This window comes from Oenanthe melanoleuca, chromosome 4, assembly GCF_029582105.1.
Source record: "Oenanthe melanoleuca isolate GR-GAL-2019-014 chromosome 4, OMel1.0, whole genome shotgun sequence".
NCBI classification, from domain to species: domain Eukaryota; kingdom Metazoa; phylum Chordata; class Aves; order Passeriformes; family Muscicapidae; genus Oenanthe; species Oenanthe melanoleuca.
This window is the reverse complement of record NC_079337.1, coordinates 64,095,562-64,115,100: the sequence shown is the minus strand read 5'-3', so window position 1 is coordinate 64,115,100 and position 19,539 is coordinate 64,095,562. Positions and strand designations below refer to the sequence as shown.

At 43.7% G+C, this 19,539-nt stretch overlaps 2 protein-coding genes and 1 non-coding gene across 3 annotated transcripts in view; 1 reads left to right on the top strand and 2 right to left on the bottom strand.

Moving 5' to 3' along the window:
* Positions 1–58: 58 nt before the first annotated feature.
* PTCD3 (pentatricopeptide repeat domain 3) lies at positions 59–17,262 on the bottom strand. The gene is made up of 24 exons (XM_056490208.1): positions 17,146–17,262; positions 15,539–15,588; positions 14,845–14,884; positions 13,838–13,883; positions 13,057–13,125; positions 12,546–12,650; positions 12,048–12,171; positions 11,320–11,432; positions 10,848–10,921; positions 10,449–10,536; positions 10,304–10,364; positions 9,943–10,025; positions 9,136–9,280; positions 8,479–8,529; positions 7,578–7,661; positions 6,638–6,666; positions 6,259–6,362; positions 5,468–5,546; positions 5,286–5,376; positions 4,531–4,616; positions 3,342–3,490; positions 2,489–2,530; positions 1,618–1,776; positions 59–910 (listed from the first exon to the last, which is right to left on the bottom strand). The coding sequence occupies exons 1-24, from the start codon at positions 17,235–17,237 to the stop codon at positions 832–834; spliced, it is 2,043 nt and encodes a 680-aa protein (XP_056346183.1). The 5' UTR covers positions 17,238–17,262; the 3' UTR covers positions 59–831.
* LOC130252921 (small nucleolar RNA SNORD94) lies at positions 10,093–10,234 on the bottom strand. The gene has a single exon (XR_008840471.1). It is a non-coding gene; the product is annotated as a small nucleolar RNA SNORD94 (small nucleolar RNA).
* An 84-nt stretch (positions 17,263–17,346) lies between the features above and the next one.
* Positions 17,347–19,539, top strand: part of POLR1A (RNA polymerase I subunit A) — a 29,149-nt gene continuing 26,956 nt past the window's right edge. Inside the window, exons 1-3 of the mRNA XM_056490203.1 lie at positions 17,347–17,517; positions 17,991–18,195; positions 19,300–19,449. Coding sequence (XP_056346178.1) covers positions 17,441–17,517; positions 17,991–18,195; positions 19,300–19,449 — 432 coding nt within the window. The 5' untranslated portion in view covers positions 17,347–17,440. The remainder of the gene's footprint in view (positions 17,518–17,990; positions 18,196–19,299; positions 19,450–19,539) is intronic.

The window sequence follows — 19,539 nt, the reverse complement described above, 5'->3', positions numbered from 1 at the left end:
ATATCTCTTTCAAGGAGCAAAACAGCAAGAATTCGCTGATGTGATCTATTAATTTTTACAGCATTAAAAAAAATTAACCCATTTTTGACTACAGGATATGTACAAAACTGGTATCAGAGCACATCCTGGATTTCTGCCCTGGTAGGTTTCTTGTCAGAGCTGCTCTGCTATAGTTCAACACCAGGTATTTCTAACAGAAAGGCAAACACAGTTTTTGCTCAAGGATTATAAGTATACAGCCAGCTTTAATGTCAGCCATTTATTAGAGACAGCCTCCACCTGTACAAAGTGTAATATAACATCTACACTCCCAACACCTGTCCCAAAACACCAAGAGGATGAGGAATAACACCACAGGTGCTGAGTATTGCATGACTTCAGTGTTCACATTCAGAGTAAACTCAATATTTAAACAGTTCAGCAAAGTTAGATGAAAAGAAATTACATCTGGTGCAGGGTCAAGTGATACGAGGCCCACAAGAAGTCTTGCTCAAGCTGTGAAGTCTTGAGCCTGCCTGAGCAGCCTCCAGGGTGCACAGCACCCCTCTCCCTGCAGCCCTCCTCCCTCAGTGATGCTGTTTATCAGGAGCCAGCTCTTGCAGGGGTGCTGGGGAAGAGACGTGGGGTAGCCCACGCTGTGTTCCAAATCACCAAGAAGATTTAACAGCTTCCAGCTGGCACGTGAGGATGGTGTCAGAACACTCCGAGCGTTCATCAGTGCTGCAGCCCCTCTCAGAAGCCATTCCTTCAGTACTCCACTGCTCCCAAAGCCTCCTGGTACCATGGCAATGGTCGCTGCCAGTTTTCCCAAGAGGAAGGCAAGAAGGACAGCTACTCATGGTCACTGTCACTGCTGTCACTGTCACTGTCACTGCTGTCACCATCACACCTGATGCTCTCCAGTGCCTTCCTGTGTGTCAAACAGATCAGTCATCACTCACCTGCTGTGACTTCTGCTTGAAAAGAGATCCCGAACCACAAGGCAAACACAGATTATTATGGGCTGTCTAATGCCTACTGTCCTCAAAGGACAAGTGCACCCAGCATTTGGTGGAAGCACATCCTCTTGGAAAAGCCAACTCCTTCAGTTCCCCTCAGAGTGGTGAGGCAGCTGTCAGGGGTGCTGGGCTTGGATTTATTCCCTTGGAGCACATTGGCTCCAAACTGGGATCCTTCAAGCCCTGATCACCATCTGAGGATCATGTGGGCCTGGCTGCAGCAGTGCAGTGAGAGGTGACCACAAGGCTCAGAACCTGGCAGCCACATGCAGGACCATCCTGTACCACCCTCCTGCTTTTACTGGGCTGCAGCAGAGTCGTCACAGCAGCCAGTCCCAGCTAGGAAAAGATTCCAGGAAAGAAAGACCACAGCAGGACTGAGCAATGGATAAGGCCAATCCCACCATGGCAAATTCTCTTCCCTCCTAGGTGGGATGGATACAGCATGGAATCAGAAACTGAGTAGCCATTTCAGTCCTATAGTCAACACAGTGGCACATCATTCTGAAGCCAGTTATCTGCTCCCTTCACAGAGAAGCCTTTCCAAAGGCATTGCCCCTCCAAGACCCTGTCTACTGTACCCCTTCCTTCAGCAGTAACATTAAATATTCCAACTTACTTCTGTGTTTCAGAGAGTTCAAATTCCTCCTGCGTTCTGCTTTTCAGCCTTTGAGATGACAACAGCCCAAGGGATGCTGCCAGCTTTACCATCTTAATTGCCTCATCTGGGCAATTGGTTTGCTTAGCACAGTTCAGGAACTCGTCCATCACCTTGTCACTGCAAAGGCAAAGGGTGACTGTTCTCAGGGTCACAGGAGAGGTGCCCATTAACTCACAGCCCATGTTTTAGAGAGAGGGAGGAGGTGACATTTTCAGATCAACCAGTCCATCTCTGCTCCTGCAAGGACCTGCCCCTCTGGTACAGAGGGAAGGCTGTGTGGTAAGTTTAGGAGCTCCTGTCCCAGCAGAGAAGAGCAGGCACAGAGTGCCACTAGATGTGCAGCCTTTGGTACCACACACCCTCATGGTGTTCACTGGGGCAAGCTCCAACTTTATTTTAAAAAAACCCACACCCAAACAAAACCCATTACTATTCCTTACAAGTTGTGTTGTACTTCAAACAATTCCCCCCTCCAGAGTCCTGAGACAAGCAAGCTGGTGTAGCCTAACAGGGAACCACCTAAGATTTAGCATTTGACTTGATAGACTTGTCTTCAGAAATCCAGGCACCTCTGGAACACCTGTGCTTGGTTAAGAGCACACTGGAATATTGCTGAGCATTTGGGAAGCCAGATGTTTGGGAGTCCTGCTCAGACTGACTTGCATTCCTGAGTTCATCAGTGCTACTGCTCTCCATGGCCCAGAGCTTCGGAGACAAACTACTTCATTCCCTCCACTTTGCACTTCAACACATTTTGAGACAGAAAGCTCTTGGAATATTCCCACTGGATAAATGAACAGCCATGACTGAAGAACCTAAAAATACTTACGTGGGAATCCTATTGATTTTCTGGAAATGCTCCATCATATTCCTATTCAAAAGAAAACAAATTAGTAATTTAAAAAGCCCACATAACAGGAACAGACAGATATTCAACCTCTTGAATGAGCCTCCACCGAAACACAGGTAAGCTCAAATTCATCTTCCCCATGGATCCCCTGCTGTATCCTTGCAAATGCAATCTGTACCAGCTACCTTCACTGAGTTTAACACAAAGTATCTTAAACTCTGTAGAAAACGCTAAGTGTAGCTGGTGGCAATCTTCCTTTAAAATACTACTACATATTCTTAGCATTTTAAAATATTCCTTTGTTGTTACTTCTTTGTTTCAAATGAATCACTCTACATGGAACATTTATATTCAACAGAAAATAGCTCAGAACCTTAAATTGAAGGCTAGGTATTTTAACCTGTATTACAAGTTCAGAGCACGTAGGACAATAAATTCTAGCTATTAGAGTTCTAAAAATAAGCCTACTGAGAGTTTTAATTAGGACTGCTGCTAATTAAAAATTACCAGTTTGAATTCAAAAGAGTTCTAAAAATCAGAAAATGGCAAGTTGTGGACACTCAGCAATGCTCAGGGAAGTGCTCACACCCTGCCATAAGCAGCTGCACAAAGCTCTACATCAGATACTGCATCAGTCTCTAAACCATTTTTGAGACAACTGTCACTTCATGGCAAGAAGCGACAATAACAAAGAAAAAAACCCATCACATTCCCTGCAGGCTTTATCCCCTCCCTTTGTCTGCACTGGCATTCCAAGGAATCAGTCATTAGCTTTTGTTTTTGTGACTAAGTCTTGAGCTGCAGTATCAGCAAGCCCAGAGCCCACACCTACCAGGCATCCTGGGTCCTCCCAGCCCTGGAAAACAGCACCACCACATGGCCCAGAGCACTCCCTGTCCACTCCAACGGGACCTGCCCCAGCCCTGCAGGCTCGTGGGCAGCTTTGATTTCTTCAGCACACTTGGCAAACTCCAGCTGAGTCTGTGGAAACATTGTGCTATGAAGAACAAAACCTCTGACATTAACAGAAGCTTCTCAGTGCAATTTCTCCTGCAGTTCCCATAGGTTTGCTCTGTGACTTACACTTGTGAATTAACACTCACTACCCCTGGGAGACAAATCTGCCACTTCTGTCAGGACAACTGTCCCCACTAGGCAAGCTGCAAGGTGGCTTTGCAGGGACAGCTGTATCTGCCTTCAACACCTTTCACCCTGAGAAAGCAACTTCTGCAATGAAATCCTTGGCAAAAATCCCTGTATTCTGCCATGTGCTTCCCCAGAGATATGGCTGGTTGGGCTGCATGACTTCTCCAAACCCTGGTAAAAAGGGATCCTGCTCTGTTAATTTGAGGATTCTTTATAGGTTGAAGACAATCCAAAGGGTTTAGCAGGCATGGATCTGGAAATCTGCAGTGGCAGATGCACTGGAACTGGATCTCTAGGACTGACTAAGGTTACAGCATTTACCTACAGTTTGGGGAGACACCACTACTCTTTACTGAGATTCTGTGCTGATTTTGGCTGGGATAGAGTAAAATTTCTTCATAGTTTCTTCCTCCTTACTATGGGCCTGTGTTTTATATTTAAGATGGAAAGTATGTTGATAACACAAGGATATTTCTGTTATTGCTGGGCAGTGCTTGAAGACCACCAAGGCTCCCCCACCAGTGAGTGGGCTGGTAGATACAACTTGTGTGGTACAAGGAGTTGGGAGGGGACACCTCTGGGACAGCTGACCCTAAATGACCCAAGGGGTATTTCAGACCACAGGATGTCATGCTCAGCAGATAAAACTGGGGAAAGGGGAATGGGGGATACATTTGCAGTGATGGTGTTTGACTTCCCAAGTAACTGTAATACATGAACTTTCCAGGAGCCTGGCTTTCCAACACCTGCCTGTGATGGGAAATGGTAACTAAGTTTGAGTTTTGCCCATTTACTGCCCAGTTCCCTCCACCATCCCACAGGGGAGTGGGATGTGTGGGGGCTCAGCTGTTGAGAGGCATTATCACCTTCCTTACCTCACTGGGGTGCTGGTCCCTGCTCATCAAAGACAAGAGCTCTTCCAACAGGTCTTGTCTCCTGCTAAACCCCAGCTGTTTCACATCTGTTTAGAGAGAGGCAGTGGTTGGTAGATGTGACCAGTACCCCTGTTCCCAAAACCTGCCAATATGGTCAGCAAAATTTAACAAGGCAGAGCCATTCTCTGTGACTTGAGCAGGTTCCATTTAGTTCCCTTTCTTTCCCCTCATTATCAGATGCTGTGCACCAAATAAATTAATTAATCTGATTTCTGCTTCCCTTCCCTGCTGGTCTCTGGGTGACTCTACTCTTTCTGATCCCAACTACTCCCCTTGGTAAAGGCCTTCAAGGTCCCCAGCACTGACCAACCTGGTGGTGGTGATGACCTGTCACAGAACAGGGAGGGAACAACACACAGAGCACTGTCTGTAACACCAACTGCCAGTCCTCAGGGGGAACATGGACCTGACCTGCTGCTGGACAGTGAGGCCCACAACCCCCCATAACCAGAACGCTTCACCACTGTCTGCTGAGGATTAAGGAGTGACTTATGTTCTTTTCATTTTTCAGGGGGCTAGATTAAATCTTAACCAAGGATTTGCAGAGGGTTCAGGTGATTTGATACCACAGGTAAGCACTGCACCTTATCATGGCTACTCCAAGCAATGGGAAGTTTCCAAACTGGCCTAAACTTTGCACTGCTCCTGACACTTGTCAGCCAAACTGCCTATGAAGCCACGTGGCCATCACTGACCTTCCCAGACTGAAGGGATCACTTCCAGCTGGTTGGCTGCATCCAGTGCTTGAAGGAGGTCCAATATATTCTTAGGACTTGGATAGAAGAGCTGATGAAGGAAGAGAATTATTTCAGTCACCTGTGACTGCTCCATTTCTCCATGCACAAGCTCTGCAGCTCTTACCCTGGTACACACTTACTGAAGATGACATTTCTTTGTACCACTTCAACACCACCTCAATTTGTTCCATCATGCACAACAATGAAAAGAATTTTGACCTAGAGAAAAAAAAGGTCTTAATTTAGCAATGATTAGATCAAGCAAACCATACAGAAGTACCAGCAAATGATGGTGTGCTGGTCAGATTTGTACTGCAGGTCAAGGATATTTCACTCATTGCAACACTCCATGCAATCAGAAAAGCAACAGTATTTCTTACAACAGCTTAATGCTGACACTAGATTATTGGCAAAGCTCATTAGACCACTGTTAAAATATATATTAAAAAAAAGCAATCTTCCTGCCTGATGCCAGTCTTAAGGCACCTAAATCTGTCTCAAATGCAACTTTTGGATATAAGAACTGAGCTAAATTAACCTTGTCACTTGTACAAATTCACGAGACAAGCCTGAGTTCTTGATCCAATGGACTTACTAGGGGAAACATCCCTACACCAAGAAATTATGCTGTTTTGGTGTTACCTCCAAAGTTGCATCCAGGGCACACAACAGAATGGTAGAACCCACAGCTGACTGTTCTAGTTGTTGGAGGGTGTTGAGATAAAATGATGCTCTAAGACACTGGATTTCAGTTCAAAGGCCACAAACTGAAAATAAATCCTAAGCAATCACTGCTTTTATGAAGGATCTAATTCCCAAACTGGACATATAACAACCACCTGGTGCTCAATGTCTGAATCCTAATTCAGAAATCCTAATTGAAGCTGACAAGAACACACAAGATGCTGAATATAACCTCCACCTCACTCACCAATAGCCATTTAACCGATCCACATCCAAGAACTTCCAGTTGTCTCCATTCTCCAGTGCCTTATTTAACTGATAGGCAAGCTTGATATCCTTAAGATCACAGCACTGCAATAAACCAGTCAGATTTGAAAGCTGCTATCAAATGTAACTCACAATACTCACAGAGGTACATGCACCTGTCTTGGGCATGCAAATTACCAATTAGGGAGGAGTCAAGCAAAGAACTGCAGAATTATGGCAGAAAGTTACAGGAAGTGATGAGCACAGATGAAAATGGGAGATACTGAAAGCTAAACCTTGTATGGCAGGATGTAAACTCACAATTCTCCAACAGCTGGAGGGGCTCAAAGGAATTCTGATGGCAGGGAAGAGGCACTTACCACTTGCATGGCCGTGGTAAAAAAGTTGGCTGAAAGGGAGCAAACAAGAGACTGTTAAGTTCAAACTTCCAAGGAGACACAGAACAGCTCATTAACCCCCCCCTCCCAGAGGATGGATGAGGTGTGCTCAATTAGAAACTCAATCTGTAGCTCAGTTTGACAATACAGTAGAGCTCTCCCTTTCCTTGGTAGTCTCTTTTGTGGCATGAGTTGGATTGGGTTTTTTTATACAGTTCTAGCAACAACTTAGAGCACAGAAACAGTTTAGCACACCTAGGAGGAGAGAAGCAAAGGACTATTTCCAGAAATCCTTCCAAAGACAAAAAAAGAAAGCTGAGAAAGATTGGCTTTCAACACTTCATTAGCACCATGTTGCCTACAGATCTTTCTTTGCCAAACCCATCTTAAGATGGAAGCTGCACCTGCTTCCAAACTTACAGAAAGGCTTAGGAACTTCCCAGGGCAAAGCTGTGTACATACAGATGGCAGAAGGAGCCAATAACACATGGGATGTTTAGGATACACCCCTCCTACAGACCCACACTCCAGTTTCCCATGATGCTTCATTTAATTAAATTTGCTGAACAGGATTAGGAAGAACTAAAATAGGAAAACTCACACCACACCTACAACAAAAAACCTGCCATTCACCTGATGTGCATAATTTCATGAAATTGCTCCTCCTTAAACTGACCTTGTAAATAACCATAGGATTTTTTATCACATGGACTTAAAACACTCATTCACACAAGCTACACACTTGCTTCCACACAGAAGTCAGTGCAGCAATGCACAGCACAAATCCCAGCACTGGAATATGCCCTTTGTCTCCAGAAATATCAGAAAGGACTGAGAGAAGCAAGCTGCATGCATTTATCCTGGCCAAGTAAAACTGCCTGACATTCACAGGCACCTTTTCACCCAAACTTGAAGTCCTTACCATCATCAGGGTCCTGGGCAGTGAAACTCCGCTTTTCAACCTCATTTAGCACCTCAGAAATGATGTCTGATGACTGAGCATCAACTGTGGGACAAAGAGACAAACAACATCACATCTCAGTTGTACCAAGCACTTCCTTAGAAAAGCATCAGTCTACAAACACATTATGAAACTGGGAACAAGCAACATCATTTTAAATAAATGTAATTTCCGTGGTGGTCCACACCAGCTGCAATTTAATTGGCTCTAAAATTTATCCTGCTATTAGCAGATTTCCACAGCACAGCAGGACAGATTAAGAAAGATCAAAGTGCTTTCTAGCAAGGAATCAAACAGACCTGCACTGGATAAAGCAAAGCATTTCAAAAACAAACAAACAAAAATTTAAAAGGGGGAAAAACAAAAACAAACCCCCAAACCCCAGAACCAAATCCAGAGAGACTCCAAAGCAATTCTTTTTACATCTCTTAAAACACAAGGACTGTAGTTATGGCTACCCTGCCTATTCCCTTCCTATAGCCAAAAGTCTGTGGGCATGGGATCTTAAATACCTGGGTTCCTGACTTTTACACAGCTGTTTTTCATGACAGCTCTAATGCAGAGAACTGTTGCAGGAAAACAAACTCCCTGTGCAATTTCATCCCTGTGAGTGGCACAGTAAAATCACACACACTGTGGTCAGATTCAGCCTCCACAGTGCCTGAGCAGTATTTGCTCCCTGTATGAGTTATCCTCTTTTTTCACCCAAGCAGAATCAGGCAGCACAGGGAACACTAAGATCACACCCATTAAAGGTTGTCTTTCAATCCATAAGTGAACTGCCTTCATCCATCACACGTGAAAAGCAGCAAAGCAGCAGCCACACAAGGCACATTCATGGCCAAGCTGCTAGTGCACGTACCGCCTTTGTAAAACACCGACAGGAGGTGGTCATAGGATGCAAGGCTGGGCTCTGGAAAGCAAAAACATTGGTTACTGCAGCATTCCTGGCTGAGCTTTATGCCACAGCTCTAATTCACAGTCTGCTCCTCCAATCAGGCAGCATGCACAAATTTCACTCCAATATGTCTCCCTGCCCACCCTAATGCTGGGCCAGACCTCACATACAGACACCTGGGAGAGGTGATACCCAACACTGGGCCACCAGTCAGAGCATCCTATTTCCATGGGGGAGCAGCCAAGCTTCCCTGCTCTAAATTAAAAGCAACAATACTTCATGGCTAGTTTCCCTTCTACTCATGAATGTAATCTTTAGCCTATCAACAAGCATCTTACTGGGGTGAAGCACAGCCCACAGGACATCAAATCAATTCTACAAATATTCTCTGTTTCTGCAATACTTATTTGGAAGAAAACAATCATCATCTAGATCAAAAGCTTTTTTCCTGCAAAGATGCAGATCTACAAACCTGAACTGGCTTAGGCAGCTTGTAAAGTACATCTCCCCTGGAAAGAGGGAATCACCACCCTATTGTGTGGTGCTGAACTGTTCTGTTCTGGAGGTGGCACTGGAGTAATCATATAATAGCGCATATAATAAATACTCTGGTTCTCTTACCTATATCAAGTGCTTCCATTTCCTTTAATACCAATAAAGACATAGTTCTGCCCACACCACCACATCTTCTCAGACTCTTCAGTACAGAATTAAAAGTCAGCAGAGTTGGTTGCACTTTCTGTTGAGCCATGTGAGTCAGGAATTCCTTAAAACAAAACCCCCAAATACTTAGTACTTCATGTTATGGATCACAGTTAAGCTTTCAGGTGGGTTATACATACATTTCCTCAACCTAATCCTTCTCATGCCCTTCAAGTGAACAACTCTGCTTTAATTTAATGACTATTAATTAAGGGAGTACTGTTTAATTTTTAATGACCAAAACCCAAGGCCACATTACATCAAAATAAATCTTGGACAATTATATCTAGAACAAAATGGAAAAAATTTATAGTCACATGTTTTTACTTACTAATGTGTCATTAAAACCCAAAATACCATTTCTGTCATAATACCATGAATTAAAATGCAATGAGTTTTTATCTAAAATGGTTTATTTATTTTATCTCCCAGCAGTAATTTCCCCAATTACTTTCTGTCCAGGCAGTTCCTGGATCAGGTATGCTCTTACAAGGAAATCACTCTGCAAAGGCAAGGTTGAATTTTTCATATCTGCCACTCCTCCACAGTTACCTTTTCTGTTTAAACTACTGTACTTCCTTTACAGCAGAGATTAGTATCTGGGGATGAAGTTCTTACTTTTGGTCTTCCAGCAACTGCAAAATTTTACTAATAAGGCAGAGCCTTATTAGTAGAAGAGCTCACACTCTTACCACTTCCCCACCTCTTCTGCTCTACCCTCCTTACCTTGGCTAATTCCCATCTTTCTGTGAACCTCTCCTTTAGATATGGGACTGCTCTGATCAGCGCATTGAAGGTGTGCACATCAGCTGGAAAATGTAAGATAATCCATTTTAAATGACAATTTATAGCCTATAGGAAACAGTTTGTTGTAGCATGGCTCAGTTTCTGGCAAAGTCTCATGCAAACCTGTTTCCAGTGAGCCAGCCACATGCCAGCTGCACTGGAACGACCAGTCTGCACTCAGCTCCCATGATCCAGCTGAGGTCCGTACCCCTGCGCCAATCATCACTGCCATGAACAAACCTGTGCCCAACAGGGCCTTCTGTACCCAGGAGACCACGAAGTACAACCAGGACACACTCACCCTTGTGCCTTTCATTCAGCAAGTCTATGTACATGTCATAAGCTTTAGAATAAGCCCCATGCTGCAGAAACAAAAATAAACAATCTCTGACTATGTGAGATCTCACAAGTTGAAAAAATCCCCCAGCACTGAAGAATAACTTTACCTTTTCCATCCCACGGATCATTGTGCAGTAGGAGTGTGCATTCCTCTCTGGCATTATCTTAAATATCCTTTCAGCATGGTTGTTCTCCCTAGAACCAAAGAACAAGATAAATGTTAACCAAATAAAAGATATCCTTAGGAAAAGGATTCAACATGCAGAACAAAATAAGGGCTGTACCCCCAAAGACTGACACTCACATATCACACTTGTGATAGTTGAAACTAGTCTACAATCACCTACCAGATTTCCATGAACACTTTAAAAGATCAGCAAACACAGGTTTATTTAACAAGTAACACCTGTGAATACGGGCTGCTAAAAGATTTAGGTCTGTCCTATAACCACCATACAAGCACAAAACCCACGGAATATGGGAAATATAGGCAACGTTTTCTATACCTCCATCTGGGGCCAGATGATTGTGAACCTCTTTGGAATTGTCTCTTTGGAGCTTTCTGTTCTGAAGCATTCACCTGGAGAGATTTTTGCAAAAAGAAGTTTCTCAGAGTTAAATTATGATTTGACGTTAAAATGACATGATTTGCTAACAAAACTGAACTAGAGCAGCATGGACCAAAGGTGTTTTTTAATGGATTATATTAGAATAATTTCTATCAAAACATTCAGGAAGCAATAAATAGATTGAGAAGAAAGTTTGTGTTATTAAACATATTAACAACTTTACACAAACTACTGTTGCTACTAGGTCAGTCATAGGTTTTTATAACAGAAGCATCTCCTGGGAATGTTGTCTGCATCTGATCCACCTCATGGCATCTCCTATTCAGACAGTACAAAAATCTTAATGGGAGTATATCAAGGTGACATCATGTATGAAATAAATAAATAAAGGTCAACAAGTTTCCCATACCTCTGGTTCTTCCTCTTTTTCTTCCTGCTCTTTTTCAGGAGTAGGTTCACCATCTCCATAGAAGCATAACAAATCTAAAAGGCTGTTTGTGGTCTCCAGAGACACAGGGGTACCTGTAGAAAATGAGAATTTATGACAGAGAAAGTGAAGAGCTCACCACTCTACAGCCATATCAGAAAACCTCAGAACACTGAGATTTGCTCTCTTCTAACACAAAGACATTCTCTAGCAAGTCCCTAACCCTGCATGTGACATCACAGAAGACAATTTTAACACTGAACTAGTGTTTTTCTATTGAAGCCACTGAAAGGGCAGAGTTTTCCTGATCAAGTAGGAGAAGGAAGTGACAACTGACAGCCAGAACTGTGAAACAGCACAATGCCAACACAGCATCTGAAACTTCTAGTGCTTTTCATAACTCTTCCTAGGATATACCCTGCTGTGAAGAACAGTTTGTATGTTTCACTTTGTATGAAATATTCAAAATCAACAAAAGTATTAAATCTGCTTCCTCTTCAAGAAGTCATTTGTTCTCCTTATCACCAAAGTTACATGTCAGACAGTGGCTAAGATTCTACAGTAATTCTAGAGAATCACTTCACCAGACCAGTCCGTTGTGAAAGGAGCAACAGTCACAAAATTGTCTCCACAGCCTGTGCAAGCTACTGAAGTATTTTGGCACAATTTAAGTAGAGCTCCACCACAGAACCTGGCAGGTGACCACATACCTGCCTGCAGAAGCTGATCAAACATGTCCACAGACTCTTTCACCATCCTGAGGTGGATGCGCTCCCTCAGAGCTTCCTCACTCACTCCTTCAGTCTGAGGTGTGAGACTCTTGGGCATCAGGCACTGAAAGGAAAAAGTTGGTCATAAGCTCAAACCTCCTCTAAATGTTCTTCTCTTCACCTAGTACACTGCTTGCAGCCCAACACCACCAGTCCTTTGGTCATAAAGGACCACACACATCTTCATCCTTCACTTCTGTGCCAAGAAGTAGCATCTAAACAACACTGCTTTTCTTACTTTTATCTCAAGAACCTGATATGATACTGAACTCAAGGAAAAACATCCACTACAAAAACATAATGGAAATACAGTACTGCATTCATACTGTCTGCAGAACAGTTTAGAAGTTTTCCTTTTATCATAGTTTTGGACCAGTCTGACAGCTGATTTCACTGACGAAGCACAAATACAATGAAAAGAAAAAGCAGAAAGCTTACTGGTACGTTGGGCTCTGCAAAAGTCTTGTCAAAATACTGAGGAAAGTTCTCTATGATGTATTTTGCAGCATTTTTCCCAGACTCCTTTGACAACGAATACAGACGCTGCATAGAAGTGAAAGAGAACAAGATGAAGAAATACACAAATTACAAGGATGAGAAAAACATTTTCTTTAACAATGATAAGATCAAATTAAACTTGTGCATAATTTTGACCTTAGTAAAATCACAGGCATGAGACAAAATTCCAGGTAAACATTCTGGTATTTGTGCCAGTATAAGAATCCCTATTCTTTAAAATGCTACTGTATTCTACTTTCTTGTTACTTAGTCAAGGGACACAGTTCAGACATCTGCAATGCTGCATCTCATTTTAGAGAGAAAATTCTGAAAACAATCTGATACTCCACTTCCTTTTGTAATCAAAACCAGGCTTCAATTAGGTAAGAGCATTCACAGCTTAGACAAAGGTAGAAGGGAAACTATCAAGGATGTGAAAGGAAATACCTACAGCATTAGCTGCATTTCTTGGCATCAGGAAAGGGTCATCCTGGAACATGTAATGAGCAGCAGTAGGATCCTGTAGAAAAAAAGAGTCCAGCATTGAAAAGTTTATAGTTATGTGCACAGGCACAACACACTGTCTCATTGAATTTAAGGCACAATGAATTCTTCCAACATAACCACCAACAATGCACATTTTAAAGAAGTTCCTCTAGCTCAAAAAGGCTTAGCCTGTTTGGAGAAAGTTTAAAAAATATTTTCATTTTTACATATACACTTGCAGGCTAACATGGTGACAAAAAAGGGTCTTTCCTATAACATATCAAGCAGTAAGTGCCCTGCAAAGCAAGTAGGAGCCCAAGTGTAACAGTCTTGGGAAGCTGATGGGACTTGGTAGGTTCTGATTCAATTCCCAGAATTCAAGAAAAACAGGATTTAAAAACAGCATCACAGCATTTCCAGGTTTTGCCCAGCAAGAGCAGACACTCTTTGTACTTTTTAAAGCCTTTCTAGACTGAGATTGGGAAAGACATTCTGGATTGGGAAGCTGAACTAGTAAAGGAACTTGCTCCCTATGTTAGTGAAAGCCTTACCAAAGTACTGCAGCTTCCTCTGGTAACTGCAGCTCTCCCTTAGCACATGAATGAGGCTTTAAGAACACAGCAAAACTGAGCCAAAAACTCTGATGTCAAAGTCCCACCTTTCATTCATGGCCAAAGAAGAAATTAAAGGACTCCTGAGCACAAGGGTATTGCACAAAATGGACAACCTGACCCATGTCCACTCACCCTGTTGACAGTGGAAGCCAAGGTCTGCAGCACCGCCAGCTTATCCCTAAACACAAAGGAGTGTGATTAATATTCAGCTGCAGACTTTGAATGTTGTTTGTTTGGAGAACAAGCCCAGGATTATCCTGACTCAAAATGATTTTTTTAGTTCTAGGAAAAAATGCTTTTGCTGCACTTATAAAATAGCACTTTTCACAGAGAAAGGAAAAATTGTCTCAGCTCTTTAACAACTCCAGGAAAAAAATTATTTTGAGGAAAACCAGAAGAGCATTTGTGTTTACAGCTATTACTCCTACTCTTAATAACACATTATCAAAGAAAGAGCATAGGGAAGAGACACAGAAGTAATTCCTTGGAATGCTGCTTCTAGAGCATCTCTGCTATTAAGTCCTATCCAAGACATAACTTTGCAGGAAAAAACAAAACAAAGCAAAACTAGCTGTCTCAGGACTCCTGCATCTGTGGATCTTCATGACTTTGGTTGTTTCAAGCAGAAAGGCCAGTGAAAGTGTTTAGGTGAAGGTGGCCTTACTTTAGGTTTACATGCAGACATCATTTCACCATAAACTTAATTTTTGCTGTACAGTCATGCAATTTCATCTTCAGTGCTCCCAACAAAATAGATTTTGTTCAGTTGTGTGATTTCTAAGCAGAATTTATTCAGTCAGCTATTTTATTTTGCTGGAAGAAACATATTCACATGCAAACATCCAAATGAACTTGGTTTCACAGATCTTTAGCAAATGTGATCTTTTACAAAAAAATAAAACTATGCTTAAAAATGCAGTTGTTGTGTTTTTAAAAGAAATGTCAGGAATGCAGTGTACATAATCTGCCCAGAGAATAAGAGTCAAAAATATTCACAGAGCTCCAAATCAGCAGGAAAACCAGTAGTGGGACATTGCATCAAAGGATACAGGAACATCAGCTTTCTTTTTCAAACCTGGTGGACAGACTACATTTAGCTGCCTAACACTGATTTTCTACCTAGCCAAGTAAACACTCACCATGTTTTCCTTCGGGGAAGCACAATTTCTTCTTGAGTTACTGTGAGAAACAATATTAAAATGGTCATTAGAAACAGATGCCCAAAGAAAATTTTGACCTCACAGATGTAGCAAGGTGGGGTCAATCTCTTCTCCCAAGTAGCAAGTAACAGGACAAGAGAATGGCCTCAAATTGCACTAGGTGAAGTTTAGATCAGATATTAGGAAAAAATTTCTTCACTGAAAGGACTGTCAAGCACTGGGACAGGGGAGTGGTGGAGTCACCATCCCTGGAGGGATTTAAGACATGGCAATGTGGCACTCAGGGATGTGATTTAGAGCTGCCTTGGCAGTGCTGGGTTAAGAGCTGACTCAAATAACTCAGATCTTTTCCAATCCAAGCAATTCTAGGATTCTACAAAAATTGATGAGTTAAGCTGTTCCAGCTGAAAGTACTAAAACAAGGATTTTAAAATAGTCTAACATAGGCTCATGGAGCCACACATCTCACTTCATGCTCTGGGAGCATGGAGCTGATTGGTGATGAGGTAAGATATCAAGTTAATCCAGGAAATTTATGCACAATAAAGACAGGGAGAAAGAAAATCTGAGGAGGGGGAAGAGGGTGTTTATATCATCTTCATCTTCTGACACACTATGTTGTTTGCAGATTAAAAAAATCATATGCAAGGAACCAGTAATGAAGACATCTTACCTTGTGAATTGTCCACAGTCTTCCCAAGAGCACTGCTACTTGAAGAGCTCCTACAAAACAACCAGGGGTTTGAATTTATGGCAGTCACATTAATTTAGCAAATTCAATACAGGTCAGAATTAACTAAAGCATTAGAGGAAACTGGAGTGCATTGGAATAACTGGCAATGTTGCACTAACTCCAAATTATTACCATAAAACTTATATTTGATGCTTCTCTTAAGGCCCTCATTTCAAGAGACAAGAGCTTATATGCAAAAAATTGTACTACAAAAAAAATCTGTGATTATTTAATACTGGGATATAACATCATTGTAGTAGTTTTCATGAACTAGTGCATCTTAAAAAGAAAATCACAGACATAAACCAGAAAAGACACTTTATGCTTTAGAGACAGGATCACACTGAAAACAGCACTTCAAAAAAAAAAAAATACTTTAGACATGAGCAGTGTTCACAGAAGGAGAAAACCCAGAGTAAAGGTGAGTTCCAGATGTCTCTACAGAGGTGCAGAAGCTCCTCACAAAGCACAGCTGCACACACACACACACGGACTCACTCTGCTGAGCACCACAAAGCACAATGCTTTGTGCTCACTCACGACACTGCCTCAAGTCTTTCTCGCCACTGTTCACATTTTACTGCTTTTCACACAAACTAAAGCTTACATTAAAATACTTTTACTCGTTTTGCTCATGAAGCAACCTAGCAGCAAACCTTTACTGCAACTCTGGCCCTCAGTGCCTCCAGAGTGACCTTGAGCCTGAGGGAGAGGCTGTTCAGGTGCACTCACAGCTTTGTGCTTTACCCTGGCACTGCACAACTCTAGCTGCTCCTGGGAAGTCTCACAAAAAGTCTCAAAAATCGAGTAGGATTTTGCCATCCCAAAAATGAGTAAGTGGGACCTTTTAACTTGAAAACCATTGCACAGAAACATGGAATGTTAGGGTGTTGGAAGGGACCTTTTTAAGGTCTTGTTCCACCTCTGCTGCCGTGGGCAGGGACATGTTCCACCAGACCAAGTTGTTCCAAGCACCATCCAATCTGCCCTCGAACACTTCGCTGAGCAACATGTGACAGTGTCTCACCACCCCTCCAAAAAAAAAAAAAAAAAAATCTTCCCAATTTCCAATCTAAATTTCTCCTTTTTCGATCTGTACTCGCTATTCCTTGTTACTCTTATCACCACGAAAGTCTCTCTCCGGTTTCCCAGTAGGCCCCTTTCAGATACTGGAAAATGTTATGGGGTCTCCATACAAAATTCCCTTCTCCAGGCTGAACAGCCCCACCTTCCTCAGCCTTCGCAGCGGAAATGCTCCTCTGCTTTCTCGTGAGACTCAGCTCTAGGGATCGCTAAAATGCTCAAACACCCTCTGGGGAGGCTCCGAGCCGCCCAAACCAGGGAAGATCCGCGGGAAAGTCGCCCAAAAGTGGATAACAACCGCAGAAATGGAGCCCGACCACGCCGAGCCACCGCACATCGCACCGCGCCTGCGCGGCCTTTCCCGCCTCCCTCCCCACACACCCAGCACGGCCCGTCCGTCCATTCCTCCCGGTGCCATTGTGCTGCTGCTGCTGCCGCCGCCCTGCCCTCCCGCAGCCCCTCACCGGCAGCTGTCCCGCCCGCCCGGGAGGCGGCACGGCCGGCCCAGCCACAGCGCCCGCTGCCAGCAGCCGCCCGCCGCCCGCCGCGCCGCCATGCCGAGCCCGCGCGCTGCCCTCTGGGAAGGCGGGCGGCACCACTCCTCCAGCGGGGGGAGCCCGGTACCGCCCCTCCGCGGCGGTGGTACCGCCCGGCCCCGCCCCCCCCCGCAGCCCGGACCGCGTGGTGCTGCCCGTGGCGCGGCGCTTCCAGCGGCAGAGCGGGACCGGCAGTCGGCCGGGGAAGAGTTGTTCGTTCGCCATGAGGCCTCCCAAAGTGGTGCCGTGGCGGCGGCTGGTTGGGGTGACCTTCGGGATGTACACGGCCGAGGAGATCAGGTGAGGCTCCATGTGTGCGTGTCCCGAGCTGGGCGGGTGCTGCTGGGCACTACGAGTCCCAGCGTGCCCCGCGGCAGGGCGCCGGGCAGCTGCGGCGGGCTGTGGCGCGCGGCATGCTGGGACATGTAGTCCGACCGGACCGTGGCCCAGCCGCCGGGATGGCGGCAGCCGAGTTTTATGCAAAATCTCACACCGCTCGCGGGGACACACTGACAAAAGGATGTAATTTCTTAGTAGAGGGGCTAGAGATGTAAAATAAATATTTGCTGCGATATGAATGATTTTTCTTATTGTATCATGAAATCAGTGATACATAAATTCCCATTGTATTTGCAAAATGCTCTCAGAAAGATGTTTTCATCAATTGAGAAGATCACACAGATACTAAATGCTCATGCTAGTTGTACCATTCAAATGTGTATCGTGTCACTGTTTATTGCCGTTGATTTTTTATTATTTTCTTTCAACTTCAGGAAATTGAGTGTAAAACCCATAACAAACCCTCAGTACCTGGATAATCTGGGGAATCCGGCTGTAAATGGTCTGTACGACTTGGCCTTGGGACCCCCGGACTCCAAAGAAGTGTGTGCGACTTGCATGCAGAACTTCAGCAACTGCCCCGGGCACTTTGGCCACATAGAGCTGCCTCTGCCTGTCTACAACCCGCTGTTCTTCGATGTATGTACACTTCATTTCTGCTGCTGAAAGGGCTGATGGTGCCCGAGCTGTCGTGCATTTGCAGTCCTTGAAATTAGTAAAGGTGCCAAGAACTGTTTTCTCCTTTAAGTGTACTAACAGCAGATGTAGTAGAAGAGCTTTGTTGTGTCATCATAGTTCAATGCAAATAGAGCTTTTGAAAGATATGCACTTTGTTGTAACTATTGTTTTCCTCAGTATTAACAGGCAGGTGAGGGGGGAATATTCATCCTAAAGTATGTGACTGACTTGAGGATGTCATAGGCTTTCATGGATGATGTGGACTTTAATTAAATGAATGGCACTGTAAAAATTATAATTTCCTTTAAACAACTACTGCACATGAACAACTCTGTATTCTTCCAGTTTTTCACAAACCTGAGCTGGGATGAATTTTCCTCCTGAGGTGTTGATCTCACCATTTACAGTAGCTGCCTTTTGCACAGGCTACTACTTGAGAGTCAAAACCTCACTTTCAAGTAACCAAAGAGTTAGATGAGGTACCCATTTCTAGTCCTGTTCCAGCTTTAAGTCAAATAACTGTGTTGACCAAGGGTTAAAACCCTGAAGCAGCAATTCCCAGCCATGGGGGGGCTGCATGCAGCTGGAGTGAGAGAACTGTGTTAATAATAACACAGGGCTGTGTTAAATAATAAAACCCACTTATAATTTCCCAGACCTTGAGGAGAGTGTGATTGAAGGATCTTGTAGGACTGAGACCAGAATGTTTCATTTTACAGCATGGGGTTTGGGTTCCACATGGTCCTCTGTGGGGTGAGCTGTTGGGAGCTGCAGTCATGGTGCTGTGTTAGAGCAGCCTTGGTCCCAGAGCTGCTCTAGATACCACAAGTGTTTCATGTATCTGTTATGTAGACAGCCTGCAGAGAGTTTATCTACAGATCATGCTTTGCATATGAGCTTGGTTGAAATAATTTTTCTCTGTGATTAAAATTAACTAATTAAAAATTAGTCTAATTTCCCATTTATCGTAGCAATTTCTTTAAGTCCAAACAATTGTATTTACTTGCTTACTGTGCAAACTAGTACATCTGCCAGGATAACCTTTTTTCCCCCCTTTCTTTCCAGAAATTATACCTTCTCATCAGAGGTTCTTGTTTGAACTGCCACATGCTGACATGTCCTCGAGCCGTGGTTCACTTACTGCTGAGTCAGCTGAAGGTGCTGGAGAAGGGGTTACTTCATGCTGTCCATGACCTTGAAATCATTCTGAACAGGGCAAGTACTGTGTAATGCTCCATCCCTTTTGGAATTCATGGTCTCATAACTATAGAGCTCTCTGCCAATTTCTCTCCTTCTGTTCTTTCA